General features: G+C 41.1%; 1 protein-coding gene across 2 annotated transcripts; it reads left to right on the top strand.

The window, feature by feature from the left end:
* The first annotated feature begins 1,930 nt into the window (after positions 1–1,930).
* rnf19a (ring finger protein 19A, RBR E3 ubiquitin protein ligase) lies at positions 1,931–23,702 on the top strand. Of its 2 annotated transcripts, none has more exons than XM_069697563.1 (10): positions 1,931–2,058; positions 11,303–12,191; positions 15,558–15,766; positions 15,957–16,101; positions 16,495–16,657; positions 17,003–17,117; positions 17,980–18,138; positions 19,024–19,243; positions 19,563–19,706; positions 20,096–23,702. In XM_069697563.1, exons 2-10 carry the CDS (start codon positions 11,584–11,586, stop codon positions 20,901–20,903), a joined length of 2,571 nt encoding a protein of 856 aa, XP_069553664.1. In that variant the 5' UTR covers positions 1,931–2,058; positions 11,303–11,583; the 3' UTR covers positions 20,904–23,702. The 2 variants fall into 2 exon arrangements, with proteins under 2 accessions (XP_069553664.1, XP_069553673.1); XM_069697572.1 differs by lacking the exon at positions 1,931–2,058 and adding an exon at positions 5,261–5,340.
* Positions 23,703–23,725: the final 23 nt, after the last annotated feature.

Genomic DNA, 23,725 nt, shown 5'->3' with positions numbered 1-23,725 from the left:
CTTGGCATCATGACCTCAACTAGCATATTTTGCTATAGTATGACTTTTTTGTCATTAAATTAAATGAAATATTTCAATTAAAATAAATTTTATGAAATATTTCAATTAAATTGAAATTAATTCAATGAAATAATTTTAAAAAAATTCAGGGCTGAAGATAGTTAAGTGGTCTATGAACATTTTTTTTTTAATATAACAGACCATCAGGTTATAACATTAACTGAAGGAGAGACATTTTGTTTAATTAGAAAATTATTGTATAGCACTTTTAAGAAATAGGCTAAATGACAGTTTTGCTGGCATTACTTTTAAAGTAAAGTTTCACTACTAAATTCATCTTGGTTTTGAAATTTATAATTTTCTACATTAATAACAAGAAAAAAACAGCATAACAACATAAAATTATTTTACAGTAATGTGTTTTTTGATAAACAACACCAAATGACTGAGAAATGTGATGCCCATTGTGGCAGACAAAGAACACTTGAGTAATTTGATTCTGATGAGACTGATTAAAGGTCAGCCACGATGTCAAAAGCAACATCTCTAATGTTACAGAGCTGCACATTTCCCTTTTTTCCTGCGACAGGTCTGCCTCAGCGCCACAGATAATGGTTCAACTGACTGATCTTTTATCTCCAATTTACTCCCGTTTTGAAGCAAAGATACTAAGAAATCTAGTTGAGAAAAAGCTTTGCTTAAATTTTGGAAGAAAGCTTTTGTTACATTTTGGAGGGGTTTGAAAGAAGATGAAGACAGCTCTAGAGATGATACATCCATCATTCAACAAACCTTTATGGACAGGTGTAGTTTTAATTTTTGAGAGCTAAAATGAGGGATTAAAATATTTTTCATGTTATAAAGTTACTGTGATGTGCTTGAAAATAAATACTGCAAATAAACTGTTACCTTTTTAAAATGTTCAAAGAGTATAAAATTGAAAATATTTAATTTGGCAATGCAAACAGAGCTGGGTTAAGGTTTACCTATATGAGCCCCAAAAGAGGATGTATAAAGGGTGTGTGGGGAAACTATTCTTCAGTCAACCACAGGGTGACAGTGTTTAAACTTCGAGATAAATATCAGGACTGTCAACGTGTCAAATCCACAGCTGCTACCAGGATTAGATACTCCGTTTGAGATAATTGTCTCACAAATAAAAGCACGTAATTTGCAGTACTTTGTGGATGCATATTAGACATTACATTTTCTAGAAAAAAGATTTAAGAATTTTAATTATTTTTGTAAACTATATTTAGATGTTTTACATTAAGATTAGGGTTAGGGTTAGGTAGTGGTAAAATTGTCCAGTGGATATATATTTTTTGTTTTGTTTTGTTTCAATAACTTTGCAAAATGTGTTATTTTACTGTGAGAGGATCATCAGAAAATAACAATACCACAAATCACTTTTCTTTTGAAAAATTATGTTAATTTCTAGTGGTGAAATGTTTTGTTCGAGTATTTCCATTTTATGCTAATTTGTACTTCTACACCCTACATTTTGCTCCGCAATATAATTTTTTACTATATCATGCAGTTACATTACAGTCATATTTACTATTTACTTTGAAGATATAGTAATTCATAACACAAGATGTGACATATTATTGGTATTAATGAAACGACCAGGCAGTACTTGTATAAATGCACTAAAACGTAAGCATCATTTAATGCATATTTGATGATCAAATATATTATGTACGGTAATTGAACACTGAAAGGAACCTGTGTGATTTTATTTTAATGCTAATGCTTACTACTTGTACTTAAATACAGTTTTCATTTGGTTACTACGGAGTCTACTTCCAGTCACGGCTGTGGTGATTTAAAAAAATACAACTTTGACGTGGCTTTTATTTTGAAAGGAGAAATGGTTCTGACCGGAAGTTTGAATGTTATTTTGTTTTGTTTTCCGACTTGACGACAACAGTCAGACTCGGGGAATGCACCTTGGCTGTCCTGCGAAGTTTGCTGCTACACATTTTCACCTACGGCTCCCTGGGAATTGAAGACAGCAGTTTAGACTTGTGTTGTGAAGTAAAAGGAAATAAGACGGTAAGTTGAATAAAATAATTTAAAGTCGGAGATATCTTAACATTTGGTTGATGTCACACAGACGAGAACTTCCTCCTCTTCGAGGCTGTTGAGAAGCTAGCAGTTTGTTAGCTTGTATATTTTCCTTGTTAAACTCCAGCTCGGCGAAAAAATAAAAAATAATTTAAAAAAAAAATCCTCTTTTGACACCCAAATAAAGTTGAATGACCGGTTGAGGTTAACTTAGACGAGCCGTGTTGTCGATTGAACTGTGAACGAGTTGAGCAAACAACCGCAGCTCGGCCGGTCAGCAACTCTTCGGGGCGATTAAAGTTAGTGAGCTTCCTGCTGGACAAATCTGATTTCGTAGCGAGCAGGCCAAATGGAAAATGTAAACAAAATGTAAACAAAATGTAAACAAAATGTAGTCCGTCCTGCGACCGAGCTTCAGATGACATGTCGGGCGTCTTTTCACTTTCCTTCTCGTGATGTCGTCACCAGGCCGCCGACTGTCCTCGCGGCACTTTGTTTGAACTTAATGGCTCTAAAAATTCTCGTTTTGCAATTTTATTTGAGCTGAAATATAAATTTTTCCCAGACGAACCTACATATATCTGCACATGTCACTCGGACTGATCTGTAAAACGGGTTGTTGTTTTTTTTTTTAGCACAGGCGAGTTTGTTTGGTTTGCTTAGACAAGTACTTTAAAATATGTAAACGTTATATTGTATAATGTGTAACTCTGTATGTTTAGGGCAACTCTATTTTGGACATTTAACTTACATTGTGACGGTAAATAACCTTCATGTAAAGTCCAGTTTACGTCTGATTAGTGATCTGTCCTGTTGCACGGTTCAGTGGAAGGAAATGTAAAGCTCTTTATATACCTCGTCTCCATATACCTCCATACAAAACCTCTTCATATGGAGGCTTTAGTGAGCACATAACATATCAGTTTGTTAGTCCTTCCTTATTTGCTGTGTGACTATTATAGCATGCATGCTAAATTAATCCAGACCATCCTCACCGAAGCTTTCTTTCTGTCGTGTTTGCTTTCTTTCGATGGCCTTTACTGCTTAAATTGACCAATATTAGTTGGAAACTTGGGCAATTATTGTTAAAAATGTTTTTACTAGATCCCTAGCGATACTGGATTTTTTTTTCTGGGCCAATAACTATATCAAGGAGCAAAAAAAAAAAAAAAAAAAATCCTATATTGATGACTGGCCATGATTCTTTTTACAGAATATATATTGTATATAAACACAAAGTTTGAATCCTTGGTTATCAGACACTTTTGACAATTTTCATAAAGATATGTAATGGAGGCAGGATATTTTACAGTTTGTTTGTTTGTTGTCCCCAACAACAGTGAACTTAACTAACAAATACAACAGTTTCTAATTGACCCCAAGCATCTTTTTCCGCATTATTAAAAAAAAAAAAAAAAAAGTTTTTATATTGGCGCATAAATGATATATTGGTGATTGTTCAATATTGTCCAAAATCGAGATATCACCTCAAAATGTTGTCTTGATATCATCCAAATAAGTATTATTTCTCGCGACCTAAACAAAAACATATCTTTGATTTTAGTGGCAAGTTTTAAATCATTTTTTTAACGTATCGCATTGTCTTACATATTTTTAAGCACTGGATTGTTCTCTCTTTAAAAAAAAAAAAGAGTAAATTTGTTATTAAAGGAAGCGCCACCATCAATCTCATTACATCCATTATTTTTAACAAATTAGGAGGTGGGTGGGGAGTTTGAAAAAGTCAGGCAGCTGCTCTCTGCAGTGAACTAGTTTAAGGTTTACTGGCCTAAATTTTGACGACCAGCCAAATGTGGTCCATTAGGTTCATACATCATGTTGAAATGTATTTTCCACCAACCCATCAATCACGTTTTTGGTCGGAAAAAGGAATGCCGTGCTCAAAATGGAGAAATTAATGTTTCAGGCCTATTATGTTTACAAGAGCTCCCTATCTCTGTATATACGAGCTGATATGCTAATATTTGTTTTGCATAGAGTCAGTCCAAACAATTCATTTGAAGCTATATTTGTTTAATCAAGTAGCCATCGTCCCTTTATCGGCGACGTGACTCTGACTAAACGCCAGACAGCAGCCTGTCCCAGAGACGCACACGGCTCTTGAGCTTTGAATTGAAGGAAAATTTGCTCTCTCGCAATAATGTCTCTTACAAGTATTTACACTTATCTTGACTTTTCCTTTGGCTTGAATTAGCCAGCACGTATTACTCCACCGGGGACCGACAGTGTAGACTTTAACATGGTTTTTGCCTGCCAAACAGGGTTGAATTTTCTCCTTTAAAATTTGAGTCTTTTGTTATATGGGGGCAATAATAAATATTATTAGTCTGTTGTGATATTCTGGGGATAAATGCTAACAATTTGCAACCATGCGGATGAAGATAATATAACCTGGAGGATGAGGTCTGCCAATCGAGACGGTAATCTCAGAATCAAAAGTAGAAAATATAATTGTCCTATAACTTGTTCCACACATGCTTTAGTCCTCCTTTATTTCTGGATGTATTTCCCTTAGTTTTGTGATTTGGATTACTGTAATTTGGAGATTATATTTCTTAGTAAATATGAACAGCTGGCCCTCAAAGGGAACTGTACTTTCAATTTTTTTCTACAGGCTGTGGGCTTATAAAAACGCCAAAAGGAGCACCCCCATTGAATTCACTAATTTCTCACACATCCCCCCAATTTTCCAGCCAAACAAATTTAAAGGCAGTCAAATCAGTGAATCTTTGGCTTTGATTTCACAGTGAGCCTCGGCACTGCTGGTGAACTGTGAGTAACTGTTAGTGGCTGTCTCTTTCCTCCTTCACAAAATGGAAACGGGGCTTTCTCCATCATGCCACCCATCTGCTTCCTGCTCCCCGCCGCTCAGGGTGAAAAGCCTGTAGCAGCGAGGATAGTGAAGAGACTGTCACGTCATGCATTGATCCGGGGATGCGCGACGTGGAGGGCTGCAGCACAGAAATACTTTCCCTTGTGCCAGCACTGTAAAAGTAACACATTTTCTTAACGTACCAGACGTGAAAATGATTTTTTTTTTTTCTTCCCCGCACGCTGCCGAGGTACTGAAAGCTGGAAGTGTTAGCGTAAGTGGGAGAAACTCATTGCTGAAAAGCCAAGCTGTCACTGGAACTTTATCCTTAATGTGGCTCTTTTATTGTTCCTGTCAGAACCCCGCTGAGCGGCAGAGATATCTCTGTGTATAGGAGGGAAATTACATCTCCTCTTCCTCTCCTGGGAGCAACACAAGTGAGAAGGGCTTATTTCTTTATGTGCTGTCTCCATGGTGCTAAATGGAGATGCATGTTAAATTGCTTTGGACATGATGAAGTATTTTGTTACTGGTAGGATTTTTGTTTTGTTTTGTTCCAGAATCATTGTGATGACGCACAGATACCGTGGAAAAGTACCTTGCCCTGTTGACTGTGAAGCCGACTGTTTACTAAATAGAGCTGAAAGCAGCATCAGATGGATTCACTCCAGTTCCGCCCGTCCCCACTCCGTGTTGAACTTCTGACATTATACTACGCTGGACAGATAACAGGTTAAATAGAGATTCAAATTGTCCCACACCTGATAAGTACTGCGCAGCCTAACAATACCCTTCTCCCAGTGTGAATCTGTTTCAGAGAAAGGCTCTCATGATGTAGACGGCAGGGACGGTCTCGCAAACGTTGAAATATTTCATCTCGGTGTGTTAGGGTTAACAAAGTTATGTAAAAAGTATTTTTTTCTAGAGAGTTTGTCATCCAGTCTTACGGCTGTCCTTTGGTCCAAAGCCATGAAAACGCAATGCATTGTCATGATCAGGAAATCTGTCCTCAAACAGGAATGTCACCGGAAGTACGTGATGAACACAGCAGAAGGACGCTTTGAGCCTCTCATTTCCAGTCATGGAAACTGATCATTGTATGTGAGAAAGTAGACATTTGTACCAAACTCGCTAAAGCTTCGCATCATCTTCATCTAAATTTGGACTTCAGCCGTGAGAACCACAGCAGGAATTCCCTCGTAATACCCTCCCAACTTAGAAAAAACACACTAACTCAAATGCACCCCATTTTAAATCAATTCATCCCTCAATAATTAAAGTCAAGAGGGGGGTGAGGATGGTGCTTTAGATGATTTGCGCCTACAGAAATGTGATAGACTACATCTTTGTAAAAAAAAACATAGTCCAATTTAGCCTACAGGAAATGCCAGAGCTGAGGTGATAGTTTGTCTCTTTAGATCTGATGACTTTTGTGATGTTTTTCTTGAGACCAGAGTCATCAAACAAATGTGTTTTCATGTGTGTGTGATAATTATGAAGTGTGTGAACCTTAGACGGGAGGTGAGAGAGCTCAATTCTACTCTCCTGCACACTGAAATATAACGTCAAATTTAATCATCATGACTTATTTTCTGTTGTGTAATGTGTTGTCATCATTACTGAGTCTGCTTATTATGGCAGCGCATTGAGATCCTTTAAAAACCCCTACAAAAGGGCAGATGCCATCGGTCTGTGTAGTTGTTGCTTATGGGAACGAAATTTTTTATATTTTTTTTAGGGTGGCTTTGTTAATATATTGGCTGGTGTGAGCATATCGTAGATATCGGTGAACACGAGTGTCGCAATTTGCAATGCAGAACTGCCAAAGATCTGTTTTGGGAAATTTCTAAACAACGCCTTTACTATATCATTTCCTCCGCCAGAGCACTGACAAGTTTATTTTTAAACTATATGATGTCCTGAAAATATCTTGATTCTTTAGCAACCGCCTTCAAGGGACACTTTATTTGATCAACATATTTATGTTACATTTTAATGTAAAACACTCGATATTGGCTGACATGGAGATCAGATTTTAGTGATTAATTCAGGCTTGAGTTTACCTCAAGTATGTTGGCATAACATTTTACGCTATCATAAGTATGGACGTTGTCCATGTTCAGGTCAGCACAAGGTTCTGTATTTGTTACTGAACAAGCAAAGGAATTCAATCTGCATTGGAGGCATGTTTTCTGTTGCCTGGTTTTATTTGGGCTATTGCACATCTGTTTGTCTTGGAAATAGAAGAATCACCGTGGAACAATGTTAATATGAACATTCAGAGAAGGATGTTTCTTTGGGGGCGGGCCACGCTCTCTTTAGAGCTTTTTAATTGTCCAAAAATATTACAAAAAGTGTTTCTGAAACTGGGTTTGACGTGCCAGTATGCAGTCACAGAGCTGCAGGATAAAATGTTTCATTGGTATTTGGTTGTGCACCTAATTGTCTCTTAACAAAATTACAGGCAAGGGAAACCTGGATTTATTTTCTTTATTGCGATGCAGGAGCAGAGTTATTGCTCTGTGGTCTCAAGGGCTGTACTTGTTAAAACCATTACCGCTGCAACTCCAAGTGACACATTTTATTGCTATTTTTTACCCCTTCCATTTTGACACATAAATTATAGTGTGACTCCCCCCACCCCTAAAAATGCAACTCGGTGACTTTACATTGACCTGTATCTCTAGTACAAAACCGCTGGTTTAAATCATCCTACAATTGTAATCATGATCTACCATAAACGGACGAAAACCTGGGGATGTCTTTGAAGAATTGACTGAGGACTGGAACTGCTTCTGGCCCCGGGCTCGTCTCGGGAACTGGGGCACCATACCAGTGTGCGAGCTGTGGTTGCATGTGATTGCCTCTGAGCCACAGAACTTGAATATGTGAATGTGTGCGTACTAACACAAACACACATACTGACCGCAGTCACATGGAAACTCATTCTTGGAACATTGCAGAGGCAGGATTTTCCCGTTTAATTACGCCTCGGAGGTTGTAATTTCATATTGACCTGTGGGTTGCTTGAAATTGCTCCTCTGCCTCGTTAAAATTTCCTCTTGCTCACGCGACTTGGTTACCCCCCCCACCCCCAGTACATCATTACCCTTTGTCACAATGTGGAATTATAGTCTTAAGGCATCCCTTAAGCCTGGACCATGTAGGCGTCACTGTGGAAGTTAACTTCAGGGTTACTCGTTCAATAATTACAAAAGCCCTTTCTGCTTTTGTTGGTTCAGTGCTGTGACACTCAAGGATGGATGTTGTTACCAAAAGTTCATCCTACAGTCGTCGTCATCATCACCTTACACACTGCTGGTTTGTGTTTAGTTTTTCTTTCAAATGTGCGAGCTTTAGTTTTCTTTTAAACTTACAGAGCCACCAATTAAAACTCATTATTCTTTACAACTTGGCTGCAGTGCAAATGGCTTGATGAAATGCAATTATGGTTTTTCATCTCATTTATCTTTTGTTTACAGTTAACTATATCCGTTACCATAACATTGAATGTATTGTCCTTGTGAGGTAAAGTCAGCTAAATATGTCTGCTTGAAACATCCCCTACGCCCCATGATTGTTTTATTTGAGGCATTTTTCACTCAAGTTTGATTTTGAGTTGCATTTTTTAAAGGCACAGTACTTTAAATGATGCAAACTGAATTAATGATCTCCGCTGCACTTGATGTACTCTTATGAAATCCTAACATTCTACAAAATGAGCAAAACTATCATTTAAACACACAACAAAAACTGTTATGTGATCCAATAAAGTCAGATGCCAAATGTCAGCTCATGAGATGACAACACTTATACAGTTAATAGTAGTACATTATAATATCAAGTGAAAACGGTAAACATGCCTACAGCTTGGGATGTGCAAGGAGGATTTAGTCTCAAATGCAGAACAGTATAAACAGTGTTGTCAGTCATTAACCAACAGTGGGAAAAAGAAAATCTTTCTTTATAAGCTACAGCCATCTTTTTGTGTTGAATCTTTTCTGTTATTGCCAGATTGTGTATGAGGACGAATGCTAATGTAGGTCTGCCAATCTATTATTAAATAGTTGCAGTATAGTCGAGTCTGAGCAAACTGTTGGAGCTCTAATAGCGCGGAGATGTCCAGAAAGGTGGGGTAGTGTGTGGCGAGACCTCTCCTGCAGTTTACACCCGGCATTTCTCAGATGCACTTAGGATGAGCTTCTGCTTTGCATTTCAGTCTTTTTTCTGTGAAACTGCTGCAAGTTTGCAGCTGAAGAGGAGGATTTAAGTAGCAATCTGGTTCTTCCAATTTGAAACCTTGTGCAAGTCATTTGACGCTGGCAAATAAATAATGTTTTTAAGGGTTGGGTTGCTGTACACAGAGGTAATATGGTGTTCTTTCTACAGTCAGAGATGAATTCAAATATAATTCAACACATGGAGGAGCAAATCTAATGTCGTCAGATTTGGATGCCTTTTCTGTTTTTTTGTTCCTTCTTCTTAGAGCTTTAAACTTATGATTAAACCCCCAAAGACATTTCCTTGCTAAGTGGACGTTTTCCATTGAGTCATTCTAGTGTATTATATTATTTGACCTAGATGTCCCTGATAAACACAAGGAAATCTAAACTAAAGCAGTCTAGGCACCAAACTTAATCTGGCTTCGGGCTGTGCAGCTGAAAGCCCTTTTTTTTTTTTTTTTTAAGACGCTTTCTCCAACACAAAAGTACTTCAAGTTGAAAAAGCTGACTGCTACCTACATGTCATCAAGACTGTAGATAAAACGCAGCCAGTCAGACTGAGGTTTGTAGGTTATGGGACTGAGAATTTGTGCCCCGCAGGCTTGCTGGCCCAGTTGAGATTTACAGCAGGCTTGTTAATTAGTCACCTTTTGGCTGCCTCTGGAATTTTCCTGAAATTAGTCCCTAATGACAAACACACACACAAACACGGGTCTGGAGTGAGCAGCAGTCTGGGAAAATCTTTTTCTTGTCTTTTGTATTGCTTAGTTGGCATAAAACTTTAGGAAATTGAAATACTTTATGATATAATGATTTGGCAACTATAGTTTTGAGGACATGTCAAAACCAGTGCAGACAAGCTTGTACGATATTGCACGGAAAGCCGTTCCTGTGCTGTGAATATAGTGAGAAGTTAAACCAAGGATGGAAACTTGTCTCTTAACCAGGGCTCCAGATGTGTTCTTCGTAAGAGCAGGTACACTGTGTTGAAATTCAATTATAAACCAATCTGGTTAAATGCTTATCTGGTCAGTATACTCAAGGAGACGCAAAGTTTTTAATAACATTACATTACCCTCAGCTGCAGCATTTCTTGCTGATGTCACTCTTGTGTCTTCAGCACTGTTATGTTTTTTTTTATTTTTTTTTAAATGAGAGATGAATTGGACCAATGAAACATGCAGTTTCTTTACAATCCCTGATGTTAAAGCCAGTAGATTTGACCATGGGTATTGATTTTAAAGCTAATGTATGCTGTGTGTTTTGTACTGGTGCGTAAAACTCATGCAGGTATTTAGGTTTAATATCTGTTAATGTGTCATTGTTGCCAAAAGGCTGACGCAGCACACTTCAGGATCGAGTCCCTGGCTGGAATGCAAACAGCGAGACGCTTGCAGTCATTTTATTCTGCGTCTTCTCTTAAGGAAACAGTCCAAAACAGAGCAGTTTATCCGGGACACGTGAATTCATTGGGTGAGATCAGTCAAAGAAATGAAAGCCTGCACAGCACCATGGCCACTAACTCTGGTTGCTTTAAGGCCTCGAGTTGGTCTTTTAATGTCATTGTATTTCAGCAGAACAGAATCCTGGGAATCCACTTCTGCGTGTTTGGTTTAGTCCAGTGTCACCCTCGAACAGTTATCCTTCACATCCACTACAAGTGCACTTCTAGCTGCTTTCACTGATGATGACTTATGGTTAAGTTCGCTGTGCTGTGTAAACGAGCAGTGGAAGCACTCGAGGCTCGCTGACGCAGCTGTGGCCGCATCCGAGATCTATGGTGGAGAGACACAATGTTTTGTCTTGTTTTGCCATCACTTGACTAATACACACTCTGGGGAAATCATGCAGTTGTTTATGTGAGCAGAATCGGCAGCACAGAAGACACGTCTGGGGAAAAAAAAAAATTCCTGCAGCTAGCCAGAAAACGTTTTAACTATCAAAGGAAGGGTCTCGCTTTCGGACAGAGGCCAGTGAGCAACAGCCTCACTGATAGTTGTCTGTCTTATTTTTAATATCCTTTTTTGTAATCGAGCGCTTGTTCTGCCTCCTGAAAATAACGTTGCCTCTCTTTGCTTCCAGATGCGTCTGTTTTTGCAGCAGAACATTAAAAGTTAATGTATTCCGCTTTGGCACAGCAGCACCTGATCCTTTTCTGTTTTCTCTCTTCTCTCAGGTTTGTGTCCTACTTCAGAACATCAACATCTCAGCCTCAGCAGAACATCTTAAAGGTTGTGATTTAGACCAGGGACAGACCACATCACTGACCTGCAGACCTCAGACTGTGCAACTTTTTCCTGCCACTATGTCCTAGCTGACAGTAATCCAGTTCCCTTCCCTGATCATCTTGTCCCTCAAGCCGTAGTCCATCCTTCCTCCTTCCTCTCACCATTCCCCTTCTCCTCTCCCAATGTGGTGATTTCTGGTTTTAGAACCAGCGGCGCCCCTTCTGGCGTGATGAGCAGCCTGCACCAGCAGCATCATGGCAGCACGGGCTCGGAGCGAGACCTCCACTCTGCTGCCTCCTCTGTTAGTCTCCCTTCAGTTAGAAAGACTCCCAAAAAGCGCCGTCTATCCCTTCACTCGCTCTTTGGACGCAGACGCCGGCCTGACCGTGACCCCAAGCGCAAGTCGAGGCCTCCGCAGGCCTCCGCCGGAGTGGACGGCGTTGTCAGCGTCGAAAGCGTGCAGTCAGAGACTTTCCATGACCGGACTTCAACCCACTTCCCACTGGACGTAGCATCGACTTCGTCAGTGCCGGGATCGTCATCAGAGCTGCTGGAGTGCCCTCTGTGCCTACTGCACCATGCACGCGACCGCTTCCCAGACATCATGACCTGTCACCACCGCTCCTGTGCAGACTGCCTGCGACAGTACCTGCGAATCGAGATCTCCGAGTCCCGCGTCAACATCAGCTGCCCCGAGTGCTCGGAGCGCTTCAATCCCCACGACATCCAGATTATACTGGGAGACCGAGGTCTCATGGAGAAGTATGAGGAGTTCATGCTGAGGAGGTGGCTGGTGGCTGAACCTGACTGCCGCTGGTGCCCAGCCCCAGACTGCGGGTAAGAACCAGAGCTGAGGGGTTTTCGAAGTCAAATGTAAATGAAGGGTTGTACAGCAGTTTCAAAATATTGAGGTTTTCAACATTCATGGCAGCAAAGCATGTGTAATGTTTTGGAGCCTATTTTTTAGCCAGTTTGCAATATTTCAGGCTTGTGATATTACTTTCTGAAAGAGTGCAGCTTTAAATGTGTCCAAATCTTGATTTCGGTTACCCGAGATGTGCTCCACGCTGCTCCGTACTTCTGATAAAACAATACAGGACTCTTAAAATAACACAGTAAGGAACTACATCAAGGTAGCTTCAAGGCCGTAATGTGGCCTTGTGAAGTTTTCCTCAGCTTCTTCATTGATGCTTGAGTTAAAAATAACTTGTAGCAGTAACCGACCTCATTATTCTGTCAGCCTTGTGAGTCATAGACAAAAGACGTGAGCAGTGAGTACATGGAGATTGTTATCAGACTGTGCTCTTACTTGAATAGTCATAGGCTGTGAAGGGACATAAATATATATACATTTATCCACAAATATAAGAGCATAATTACCAGTAAAAGATGGCTTATGGTCACTCGGACCGATGTGAAACTGAAAACGAATAAAAACAGTTAATGTTAAATTAATATAACACGTTTTTAGTGTTTATGTTCAAGTCCCGTTTATTTTGGTTTCCCTTTGTCATGCATACTAATGCGCAGGAAATCGGCATCTGCTGTGATAGATAAAATTGTAATAAAGAAATCAAGTTGGTAGCTTTAACTGCCTTGGTGTGTCTATTAATGCATTAACAACCATCATTAAAGTTCATGATTTATTTGCTGCCACACTAAACAAAGTTACAGTAAACAATAAATGATGTTAAAATGAGACCAGGAAAATGTAATCACACAGAATATAACAGTGAAATAATAAATATCATAAACATTCATCTCAAGACTGATTCAAATGTTTAAATAACAAAAAGGGAAAAACCGGTGAATTTCTGAGCGTTTTAAATTATGAGTTTGAGATGAGATTAAGTTCTGCAAAACCTCCTTCAACTACTTGCTGAACAAATGGTTTTAAAGAGCTGTTGTTTGGATGGTTTTTTTTTGTTGTTTTTTTTATTCCTGTTTGTTGAGGTTGGGTCAGCGTCTTGTGTTTTCAGCCGGGTAGGGATTCAACAGTTTGCTCTCAGGGGCCTGAACCGTGACGAACACCGCGCTGTCCCCGTTTCACCTGCTGCTCGACGAACTGTCCACCGTGCATAAGAGCAGTATTTACCTCTCCGTAGAGTTCGGGTTCAGTAGGCCACGTTCACTGTCGTCATCATTAGTTCACTGCCCAGTTCAGTTGTGGTTTTAGCCTTCGCTCTCTCTCTCTCTCTCTCTCTCTCTCTCTCTCTGTCATGGCTTTGTTGCGTCAACACTGCCGACCCTTGTCTCCCAGAATAATGGCTCTTTCATGAGTTTGTGGCAACTCGTCTTGCTCTCAACGTCCGAACAGCTCGGTTCTGGTCTCACTGCCTCACCCTCCACCAGTTAACGCCCTCACCCTTCATCCTGGTATAATTGTGCTCACTCGTTATTCGGCCCTGTTGTTAGCTCAGCATAACATTTTGTCTCATTTAAAAGTCCTCTGTGTGTTTTACAAGAAGAGACAAATCAATATGCAGGGTAGAGTTTACTGACTCTACAGACTGGTGTTATCTGTAGTTAAGTGCACCGTGTTTTAATGTTGGTATATTTAAACTCAATTTGATCAGCACCAATTAAGGTGTGTTAGAGGTTGGACCGCCAGATATCAGTGTATCAGCATGCTTAGTTTTGTAGATAAACCGAGTAGGAGATGAAATTGAACAGGAACTAAGTTGCTCCGCTGAAAATAATGTGGGAGAACAGACTAGTACGGATGCCAAAAGGTCCATTTGGAAATCTTTGACACAATCATCTGGTCTCACCGAGGCGTTACCGGAGACTGTTGGGAAAGTGTCTAGACTGAATGTTTTTATGGATTTATGTGTTCACATACAGCTTCCATCGCAGGACTGTCAAATATGCCAACTATGAGGGTGGACAGTGTCAAATGCAACTTCATTTTTGTTTCTGCCATATGACACTTACGTTAACCTTGAAAACCTCCACGACGTACCATGAATGGTATATTTATTTTATTTTGAGTAAAAGCCTTTTATTCATTGTTATTTTCAGTTTTACTTTTAAATTTGGTTTTAACTTCTTCCTGTGAAGGAGGACACCTTTAGGACACAGAAATGTGAATTCTGCCTGAGACACTGCTGACTTTTCTTTCCACTTTCCTCACAGCTGGCCTCACTGTTGCTTCTCCAGTATCAGCTGATGTCAGCATGTCTATTGGATAAAAAAAACTTATCTCATTTCAACCACAATTTTGACGAAGTAAACAGTTGACTTCATCAGCCAGCAGTCGAGGCGTTTCACAACTGTGGACGTAGCTTAAATATTGTCTTTGTGCTGAACTGAGTAAGCATCTTGTCTTTCTGTGGGCGTTGCTCCACAGACTGACATTAAATGTAGATGCTGTTGAATATGTTCACACTGTTTGGATGGATCAGTAGGGGTTTCATGCAGGCTGCTAGCTATCAGAGTGGGCCTATAGACTTTACACATGTCCCACTAAAGAGCTGTCACATGCTGTCCATTTTATACGTCATAGCGTTTGTTATTCCTCATCATCCGAGCCTAATGTTCCTGTGGTGGCGACGGTCCCAGTGTTATGTCGTCATACTTTCTGCACATAAAGTGTTCTTTTCAGCAAAACAAATATTAATGTCTCATACCAGAGGGACACGTACGTTTGCGAGTTGGCAAGCAAGAGGACACAGTTGCCTCCATTCATTTTATTGTTTTGACAGATAACAGAGTAAATTATATGAGGCAGTAATTGCGTGGGGATATAAATGGCTGCGGCAGTGATGTGTTTTTATAGAACCAGTTTGTCGGGTCGTATTAGATTTGCATATTTAGAAGACAGCAGTTGTTGTACTTTGCCTCGGTCATGCCGGGTAATTCTCAGAAATGGCTCTCAAATAGACGATTGTAATGATTGATAAAAGGTACTATGATGACACGCAGTCGTCCAGAATGGATCTCGCCAACAGTGAATTGTTGTAACGGGTCTCGAGGTGGTAGACTCCTGAAGACGCAAGACAAAAGCAGGGATAATTTTCTATGCTTGCACATGAAAATCACACCAGAGATTGCTTTACTCTAATTTTGTCCTCCTTCACTGGCCCTATACTTCACATTTTCGCCCTGCTGACCCCTAGTGTTGGGGCGTAACTACTACATCCATGCTCTCCTGCTACCAGCTATTAACCACCATTTTGGCTGTATTCCCCCCCCCCCCCTCAGTTATGCAGTCATTGCATTTGGCTGTGCCAGCTGCCCGAAGATCACCTGTGGGCGGGAGGGCTGCGGGACGGAGTTCTGCTACCACTGCAAGCAGCTGTGGCATCCCAACCAGACGTGTGACTCGGCGCGGCAACAAAGGGCCCAGAACCTGCGCCTGAGGACTTTCAGGTCGTCCTCCCTCAGCTACAGTCAAGAGAGCGGAGCCGCAGGTAACATGCTTCACAATGCACATCGACTAACCTGAGCAGTTCCTTGGTATTTACACCTTCAGCACACACGACAACTTTTTTTTTTTTTTTTTGCCTCGTCACACCACGCACAGATGAATTTACGGCGTACAATATGCATGAAAAAACAGCACATGTGTGTGTGTTTCTCCTTTTAATCAACCTGCACCAGGTGATGACATCAAACCGTGCCCTCGATGCGCCGCTTACATCATCAAGATGAATGACGGCAGCTGTAATCACATGACCTGTGCTGTCTGCGGCTGTGAGTTCTGTTGGCTCTGCATGAAGGAGATCTCTGACCTGCACTACCTGAGGTGAGACAAACGCACCGTGGAGCTGACTGCTTCACGTCATTTCAGTGTTTCCAGTCAGGGCTTTGATGCCGTGCCCAGTTTCAGTTTTGTTTCCTTGTCTTAGATTCTTCTCGCTTAAGCTTCAATTGGAATGCGTTTTGCTTTCGTTGTTATTTATTTAGTTTCTCGTACGCTTGTTGCAGTTTGCGTTTCGGTATCCCCGCATTCAGTGCAGGGATGATGGAATTCATTTTATCAACACATAAAAATATAAATATGTGAGAAATTAGTTGTATTTATTTTTCAGCCCAAGTTTTAGTAAAAAAAAAAAAAAAGAATGATAGATACACACTTCCACGCCTTTTTTCTGTCTCGGCCCTGAGAAACCATTTCCTCCCTCTCTTGTCCTCTCAGTCCGTCAGGCTGCACGTTCTGGGGGAAGAAGCCCTGGAGCAGAAAGAAGAAGATCCTGTGGCAGCTCGGCACGTTGGTGGGGGCGCCCGTCGGTATCGCCCTTATCGCTGGCATCGCCATCCCTGCAATGATCATTGGCATCCCTGTTTATGTGGGCAGAAAGGTGAGAGCTTTCAGCAGCTCATTCAGATGATGTGGGAATGGAGGCGGCAGTAATACAGATGTAGTACAGATGTAGTGATGATCATCCACGCAGATAAGTTGAGCAGAAGTTATGTTGCGGCAGCACTATACCCGCTTATCCGTGCTGAACAATGAGCAGCAGCTTAAAACCAGACTGCAGTGTGTAATATGCATGTTTATAATCTTAAATTAGAAATCCACTTTGTTGTGAGGTCATAAATCAGTTTTGAACGCCTGTTGTCTGTGACTTCACTGCACAGCACCACCAATATTATTCTCTTGGTATCTCTCCTGTTAATCCTGCGCAACAATTTTTCCGCATCAGATCCATAATCGCTATGAAGGCAAGGACATCTCCAAACACAAGAGGAACTTGGTGATAGCTGGTGGTGTGACGCTGTCTGTGATCGTGTCGCCTGTGGTTGCTGCAGTCACTGTTGGTAAGAAAGAATCTCTCTTGTTGTCTCTCTGTGGCTTTGCTGCACCAGCTGTCTCTCCACTGAATGTGAAATATTTAAAGGGGTTTTCCTGGTGGGTCAGTGGTGTTTAATAGATAAACTGGGTTGGTTTTCCCTGGAAGAGAAGTGAGACAAGAACTGGTTTCTGTTGGTTTATAAGGCCGTTGTTGGAAAGACGTCACTTTATATCACGTCGATGCTCGATTGGAACTTTTTAAACTTGCTCATGAGACTTGGTCACGCTTAAAGCCCCGAGTACTGAACTAAAAAAAAAAACCCACAGCCTTTGGTTTTAAAGCCGGATCTTCCTGCAACGATCTTCCTGTAACACACAAAAATATTTTATTTCCTGCTACCTTATTTAAATTCAATTTAATTGTTAGATCAAGAACCTCCTCGCTTCAACTTGTTACTGTTTTAACTGGTGCCTTGTCTGTATGTTAGTTTTATCATGCCCACTGGTATTTTTTTTAATAATTCTTTACGTCACGTTTGTTTTAGTGCTTTAATTTTGCCTACTTTATTTTACTATTATGTTTATTACATATTTTATTGATTTAATCTGTCTTAATTACTGCTCAGTGTGTCATTAAAAATGAGGGTTCCCCTCAATGTATTCCCAAGAATGAAATAAAAGTTAAATGAATGAAAGAATAAATTAACACTATAAGACCGATCTCTCAAAATGTCTTCTATTTTTGTCATCTATCCAGTAAAGTAAGAGATGCCGAATGCGAGTTCTTATTAATGTTGGGATAGGATTTTGTTTTATATTTAGAGATAACCCGTTTTTAAGAGGAAACCCCGATACGACGTGCGAGTGTGTTTACGTTGTGTCGTGTAGGAATTGGTGTCCCCATCATGCTGGCGTACGTCTACGGAGTTGTGCCGATCTCCCTGTGCCGCAGTGGAGGCTGTGGAGTGTCTGCTGGGAACGGCAAAGGGGTGCGAATCGAGTTCGACGACGAAAACGACAACATAGGTAGCGGAGCAGCAGCCACAGGTGAGAAGACGCAGACGTTAAAAACAACAAACAACAAACAACCACGGGAAAACAATGCCACAGATTTCCACCAGAGGAATTACTGAACAAGCAAAAGCAGCTGCTGTGTTGCAGGAGAGGCAGAAGGAATTTTGGTATGTTGCTTGTGTGGGTGGACAAATACACCTGCGTCTGTCAGCGCCTTCGTGTTTACTTGTTATTTATTGCCCGTTAAATACCACAACAGTTGATGGGTGGCTCCGAAAAGCATTTGAAGAGGTGTGCTGGTATGAGATGACTGTCACCACGTCAGTGGTTTTTCCTGTCTGCGTGTGATCGTCACCGTCGAACTGGCATCTGTGTGAGGTCAAGCTCGTCTTGCTTTCCCAGGAGGCGTTAAAAAAGGGATTGTATTTCTCACAGCTTCTGTCAACACTGAGAATGATAATGAAGATTTCCAAATGACAGCAGGGACTTTGAACTTTCCAGGAACATAAGGTGTGAGACATGATGACACTTATTCACACCTAACAATTCATTAGTGTGTTGTCCCAGGATACAATGTTAAGTCACGGGTGTAACTAGATAAAGGTCAGAAGAATGAAGTCCTTTTTTCTTTTAGTTTGCTTTTGTTATCGGCGGCCAACTGCTTCCAGTTTACTTCCTGCTCGGTATTTATTTCCTTTTCATCCTTCTGACCCGATTCTCTCACATTGCTCCTATATTTCAGCTTTACCAGCAGAAGATGGTAACTTCCCCCTCAAAGTTCAAAACCTCATTGAGCTTTTACAGTGACGGGACGCAGAGATATTAGACCTTCTGGTTTTCAAGTATTTTGTCAATCAAATCATTCCGTAAATGAATAAACACATTTTGGTTTTTTTCTCCGTCCGTCCTTCTGCTCAGACACAACCTCGGTGGCAGAGACTCGGCTTAACAATCCCAGCCTCGGAGACGGCGCGAGCGTTGGCGGTCTGACCGGCCTCAGCCTCAGCGTCAGCGGGAGCCACATGGAGCGCTGCGGCGTGAGTTCCACTCAACGGGACAACATGAGCGACAACGCCAGCACCACAGCGCTCGCCGGGACCAGCATCACCGGCAGCCTGTCTGGCAGCTGCTACAACCGGTAACGGACCGGAGCTGGGAGCCTCGATATAAATGTTTATGGTTTAAACGCGGTTCAGAATTACTAATAAACATGGATCACCATGTACTACGTGACCGGCAGAGAGTGTGTATTATATTTTACGTGTCATGTTTGTGAATTTTTAAACGGGAAAGAGGATCATGATTATTGTGAGATTATTTTTTTCAAAGATATTTTCGTCGATTGTTTAATAAACCGCATGCTGTTAATCCTCTGTACTCACTTTATTAACAATCTTTTACAATAACTCGACCGCTGAACGGTCTTTGATTTTTTTTTTTTTTTCCCCCCCGCTCAGGATGGAAGTGCAGGCTGATGTCCAGAAGGAGCGCTGCAGTCTGAGCGGGGAATCAGCCACCGTCAGTCTGGGGACGATCAGTGACAACGCAAGCACAAGAGCCATGGCGGGGTCCATCCTCAATGCCTACATGCCTTTGGAAAGGTCAGCGGTGGGAGTGTTCTCGTCCTACTTGTTGCTGAGCCAGATTCATGACTTGTTTTCAGACTGTTGGGGAAGAAAAAAAAAAAAAAAAATCCTGCCCTAGTTTTTTGTGCCAGACGCCTTGCGGTCCAATTGTTTAGTCATCTCATCACAAGCCATTGTTTCTTTTTCAATATTCAGTGCACTGCGTGTTTTCTGTTTATCAGTGAGTTAACGTTCAAACATTAGAGATTATAGTTTCGTAAGTCTTTCGACATTTTTACGGAGTTTGCTTTTTAATAAATGTGCACGAGGATACTCATAGATGCCCGAAATAGAAGGTGAAATTCTAAAATAGCGTCTTCATCATTTCTTTACACATGTCAAATTTGAGTGCTTTCATTTCGCAGAGACAACAGTCTGGAGATGCAGGCAGACGTGGAGTCCAAACAGGTGCGACACGGCAGCGCGAGCAGCAGCCTGGATGAAGCCAGTTGTAGCAGCAGCACCGCCGGCCTCAAAGGAGCCAGCGGCGGCACATGGCCGTGTTCATGTCCCCTCACCTGCTACTGTGTTCAGCATGCCAACCACTGCTGTCCTTCGTCCCCGTTGTCAAAGGACCCCTCCGTCTTGGGGGGCAAAAAGAGCAAAGGTAAGCTGTGGGACAGAGCAAGCAGCAGCAGCAAAGGAGAAACAAAAATGAATGAAGCGCAAGGGGACGTGGATGCTCAGCTCCTGGAGCAGCGCAGCACTAATTCCTCCGAGTTTGATTCACCATCTCTGAGCGGCAGCCTCCCCTCTGTAGCCGACTCGCACTGTAGCCACTTCTCATCAGAGCTCAGCTGCTCCGACCCCGAAACCTCGAGACCAGCACCCTGCTCCTCCTCCGCGGACCCGCACCTTCATCATCCCACCACCCCCACCTACAACGACGCCGCCGCCGCCGCCATGCCGGAGGTGGAGCACGACCGCCTGGATCATTTCCCATCTCAGAGTAGCCACGCAGCCTTCGCCCACCGCCTGCTGTCTTCATCCCCGCCTGCTTCACCAAAAGAGGGAGGCAGTGGGACGTTTCTATACATCAGTGAGGAGAACGTGGGGGACGTTGCAGACGTAGATCCGGAGAAGAACGAGGACGTGAAAGAGACCAACAAGAAGAACGCCGCGGTGCAGCCTGAAAGCCCAACCAGGCAGCGCTGCGTACAAACGGACATCTGAGGCAACTCGTCAGTCCTTCTGCCGTGTCATCACGGCAGTCAGCCTTATTTCACCTAATTTCACTCTTGAGCGAAGCCCCTCTCTGCATGCATCTCGGGAAAGCTGGTGATCAGGGTGAAGGCTTTAAGTTTAATTATGATCTTTATCTGCTGATAAAGGAGGAATATCATGACAATGTCCGTCTCTTCAGTCATGGGGAGAGTTGAGGTCTTAAGTTGGGAGAGAGATTTGTGAATAAAGTAAGCAAGGAGCACAGTTAAGTCAACGACGATCACTGTGTTGTGTAGTGGCAGGATGAGCAGATGTGTAAGTGGGAAGTTTCAGCCAGTTGTTGAAGCATTAACTGGAGCGGTAAGGCCTGCAGTAAGTAGAGTTGAGTGTTCACGGACGGGTGTGAAGCAGGTTTTCAGTGGGGTGAGTAATGGTAGAGCTGTCAGGGTGATCTGCACAGTCTTTGCAGTTCTTCTAAACACCTGATCGATTTATTCCAAACCTTTTTTTTTTTTTTTTTTTTTTTTTTTTTACTGATGCTTACTAAAAAAGCTGATCTACAAAAGCTGGACAGTCAAATGTCTGATATTCTTTTCGGTGGTAAATTAAGCTGCTATTAAAAAAAACAAAAAACCTAAACCTATTGTCCTTCATCACATCTGGAAAAAATCCGTTTTTCTTCTGGTTGTGCATGAATCAGAGAGAGATACGTCATCACTGTGGTCCACCACTGTGCCGCCAGCTCATTCTGTGATTTCTTAAAACGGCCGCGAGAAAGAACACAGCTAACGGATTGTTGAAGAGTCTGTCGAGCATATAATCTTAAGAGGGACCAGCTCATACAGTAGCAGAGTATATTTTCTGTAATCGCATATAAACAGAATTATTATGGTCGCTTTTGTTTAAAATGTTACTCCAGTTTTTTTGTGCTACGTGTTTGCTTATTTTTTTATTTTCCATTTTGGGAAAGTTTGTTTTATTGTTGAAAGCCCTGTGTTGGGTCCAAACGTCTTCTTTTTTTTTTTTTTTTATAGTATAATCGGGTGGGAATAGTGTAGACGGAGACTCAAAGTGTAGCCCTGCCTGTTTGGCATCTTGCAGTAATTAATTCTTCACAAGACCCTATCTACGCTGGTAAGAAAACTATTTCTTGTTTGTGGTTGCACCTGTAAAGGTTTTCGGTGTCATGGAACAATGAGAGGTGGATTCGAGTAAGGGAATTGTAAGCTATTCTTTCTAAACATCAATTAGAAATGCAAAAAGCCCAGCTGTAGCATCTCTTATACATTTACAGGGCTTTGTTTCATCAGTCACTAAAACCTGGAAAGCCAACCAAACAATGTATTTTGCAATAAGAAAGTTAAGCTTTCGAGTAACTACACAATAAGAGCGGATGTGTTGAGTCACGAAACACGTCGACTTTATATCGGAACTAATTTTGTTGTGCAATGAGAAGCCTCTCTTGTGTATCCGACTGCATACATCCTATTCGATATTCAATATTGAATGTACAGTAATGATGTTTAATTGTTGATTCTCCCTCAGTAATATCCAAATCAAAATATTATTTTTGATTCAGAGCTTTGGCTGTATTTTAGCTACAATATGTTTTGAGGTTGTTTCTTAAATCCTTGCAAATGATCGATGCAGATCATTCTATATTTGTTGAACCTACAGTGCCTTTTTGGGGAGGGGGAGTGTCTTTTCATTTTATTTTGATTTCTTAATTCTTTTCGTCTTCAAATGATAAACATAAAAATAATCAGAGAATTAATTATATTTGCCTGGTTATAAGGCTGATGGTTGGTAACAAAAAACCAACTCCTGTTTCCCTGAGTGCTAATTCTAACAGTCACTAGCTGGTTTAGTCTACCAAAGACTGCTCCCAGGTCACTGCAGTTGACATTTGACAGAACTGTTAATGGAGTTGACTGAAGATTTTTGTCCTGGAAATTTACTTTAAAACACGAGGAGGTTCAGTCCATAAAGTTGAAAGTCAAGGCAATACTTAAAACCGAAACATTTGTTTGGGTTGAAGTCATTTTTAGTATTTTTTTTTTTATTTTTTTATTTTTTTTTTTAAAATGTTCCCCCCGACGGAGCCAAAGTCTTAAAAGTTTTATGTGCTTGTTGGCAGAAAAAAAAAAATCTGCGCACACTGAAATCCTTTTTATCCAAAGCAGTCTTCACCATGAGCATCAGAGCGCAGTGACACTAAGGCTTCATCTTGTGCTCAGCAGCTGGAGGAAATTTTCAGGCTGACCACAGATTGCTCTGCTGTGACGTCAACCGGCCCGAGCTCAGCTCAAGCTGTGTGGGAGCGAAGAGCTCGAGGGGCCGGGCCGTCAACTAAAATAAAGAGTTTTGGTGCACCTCACAAATCCTCAAGCTGGAGGATATTTACACCCTTTTTATGTATTCTTCTGTTGAAAATGCCTGTTTAATTCCTCTTGAGTTTATATTATTATTTGAAGACGAGTGCCAGGTCTGTTTTCTAATTTGGTCAAAAGAAACTTACGCTATTTGAAAACATATATTTCCTAATTATTTGCTTCAGAATGTGCATGTAAATGCATATCCTTAAACAATAAAATTATCAATAAAGCTTGTTGTTTCTATATTTTGGCATCAAATGATTGTTTTGATTATCATGCTGTATTCCGTGGTGCCGTGTATGTTTAGGTGTTGCTTTGTTCGACTTAACAAGTTTAATACAAGTAAATGTTACACTCCCTGATCTCTGGAGATGTCAAACTGGGAACCAAAACACCATCAACTATTTCATTTAAATAAAATGAATAACCATAATTCATTTTTGGGAGTGTTTCCAT

Source organism: Brachyistius frenatus, unplaced genomic scaffold, assembly GCF_029030835.1.
Source record: "Brachyistius frenatus isolate BFR_SWC_R1_liver_20210118 unplaced genomic scaffold, ASM2903083v1 Contig_2, whole genome shotgun sequence".
In the NCBI taxonomy this organism is placed as follows: Eukaryota; Metazoa; Chordata; class Actinopteri; family Embiotocidae; genus Brachyistius; species Brachyistius frenatus.
This window is presented reverse-complemented; position numbering and strand designations above follow the sequence as displayed.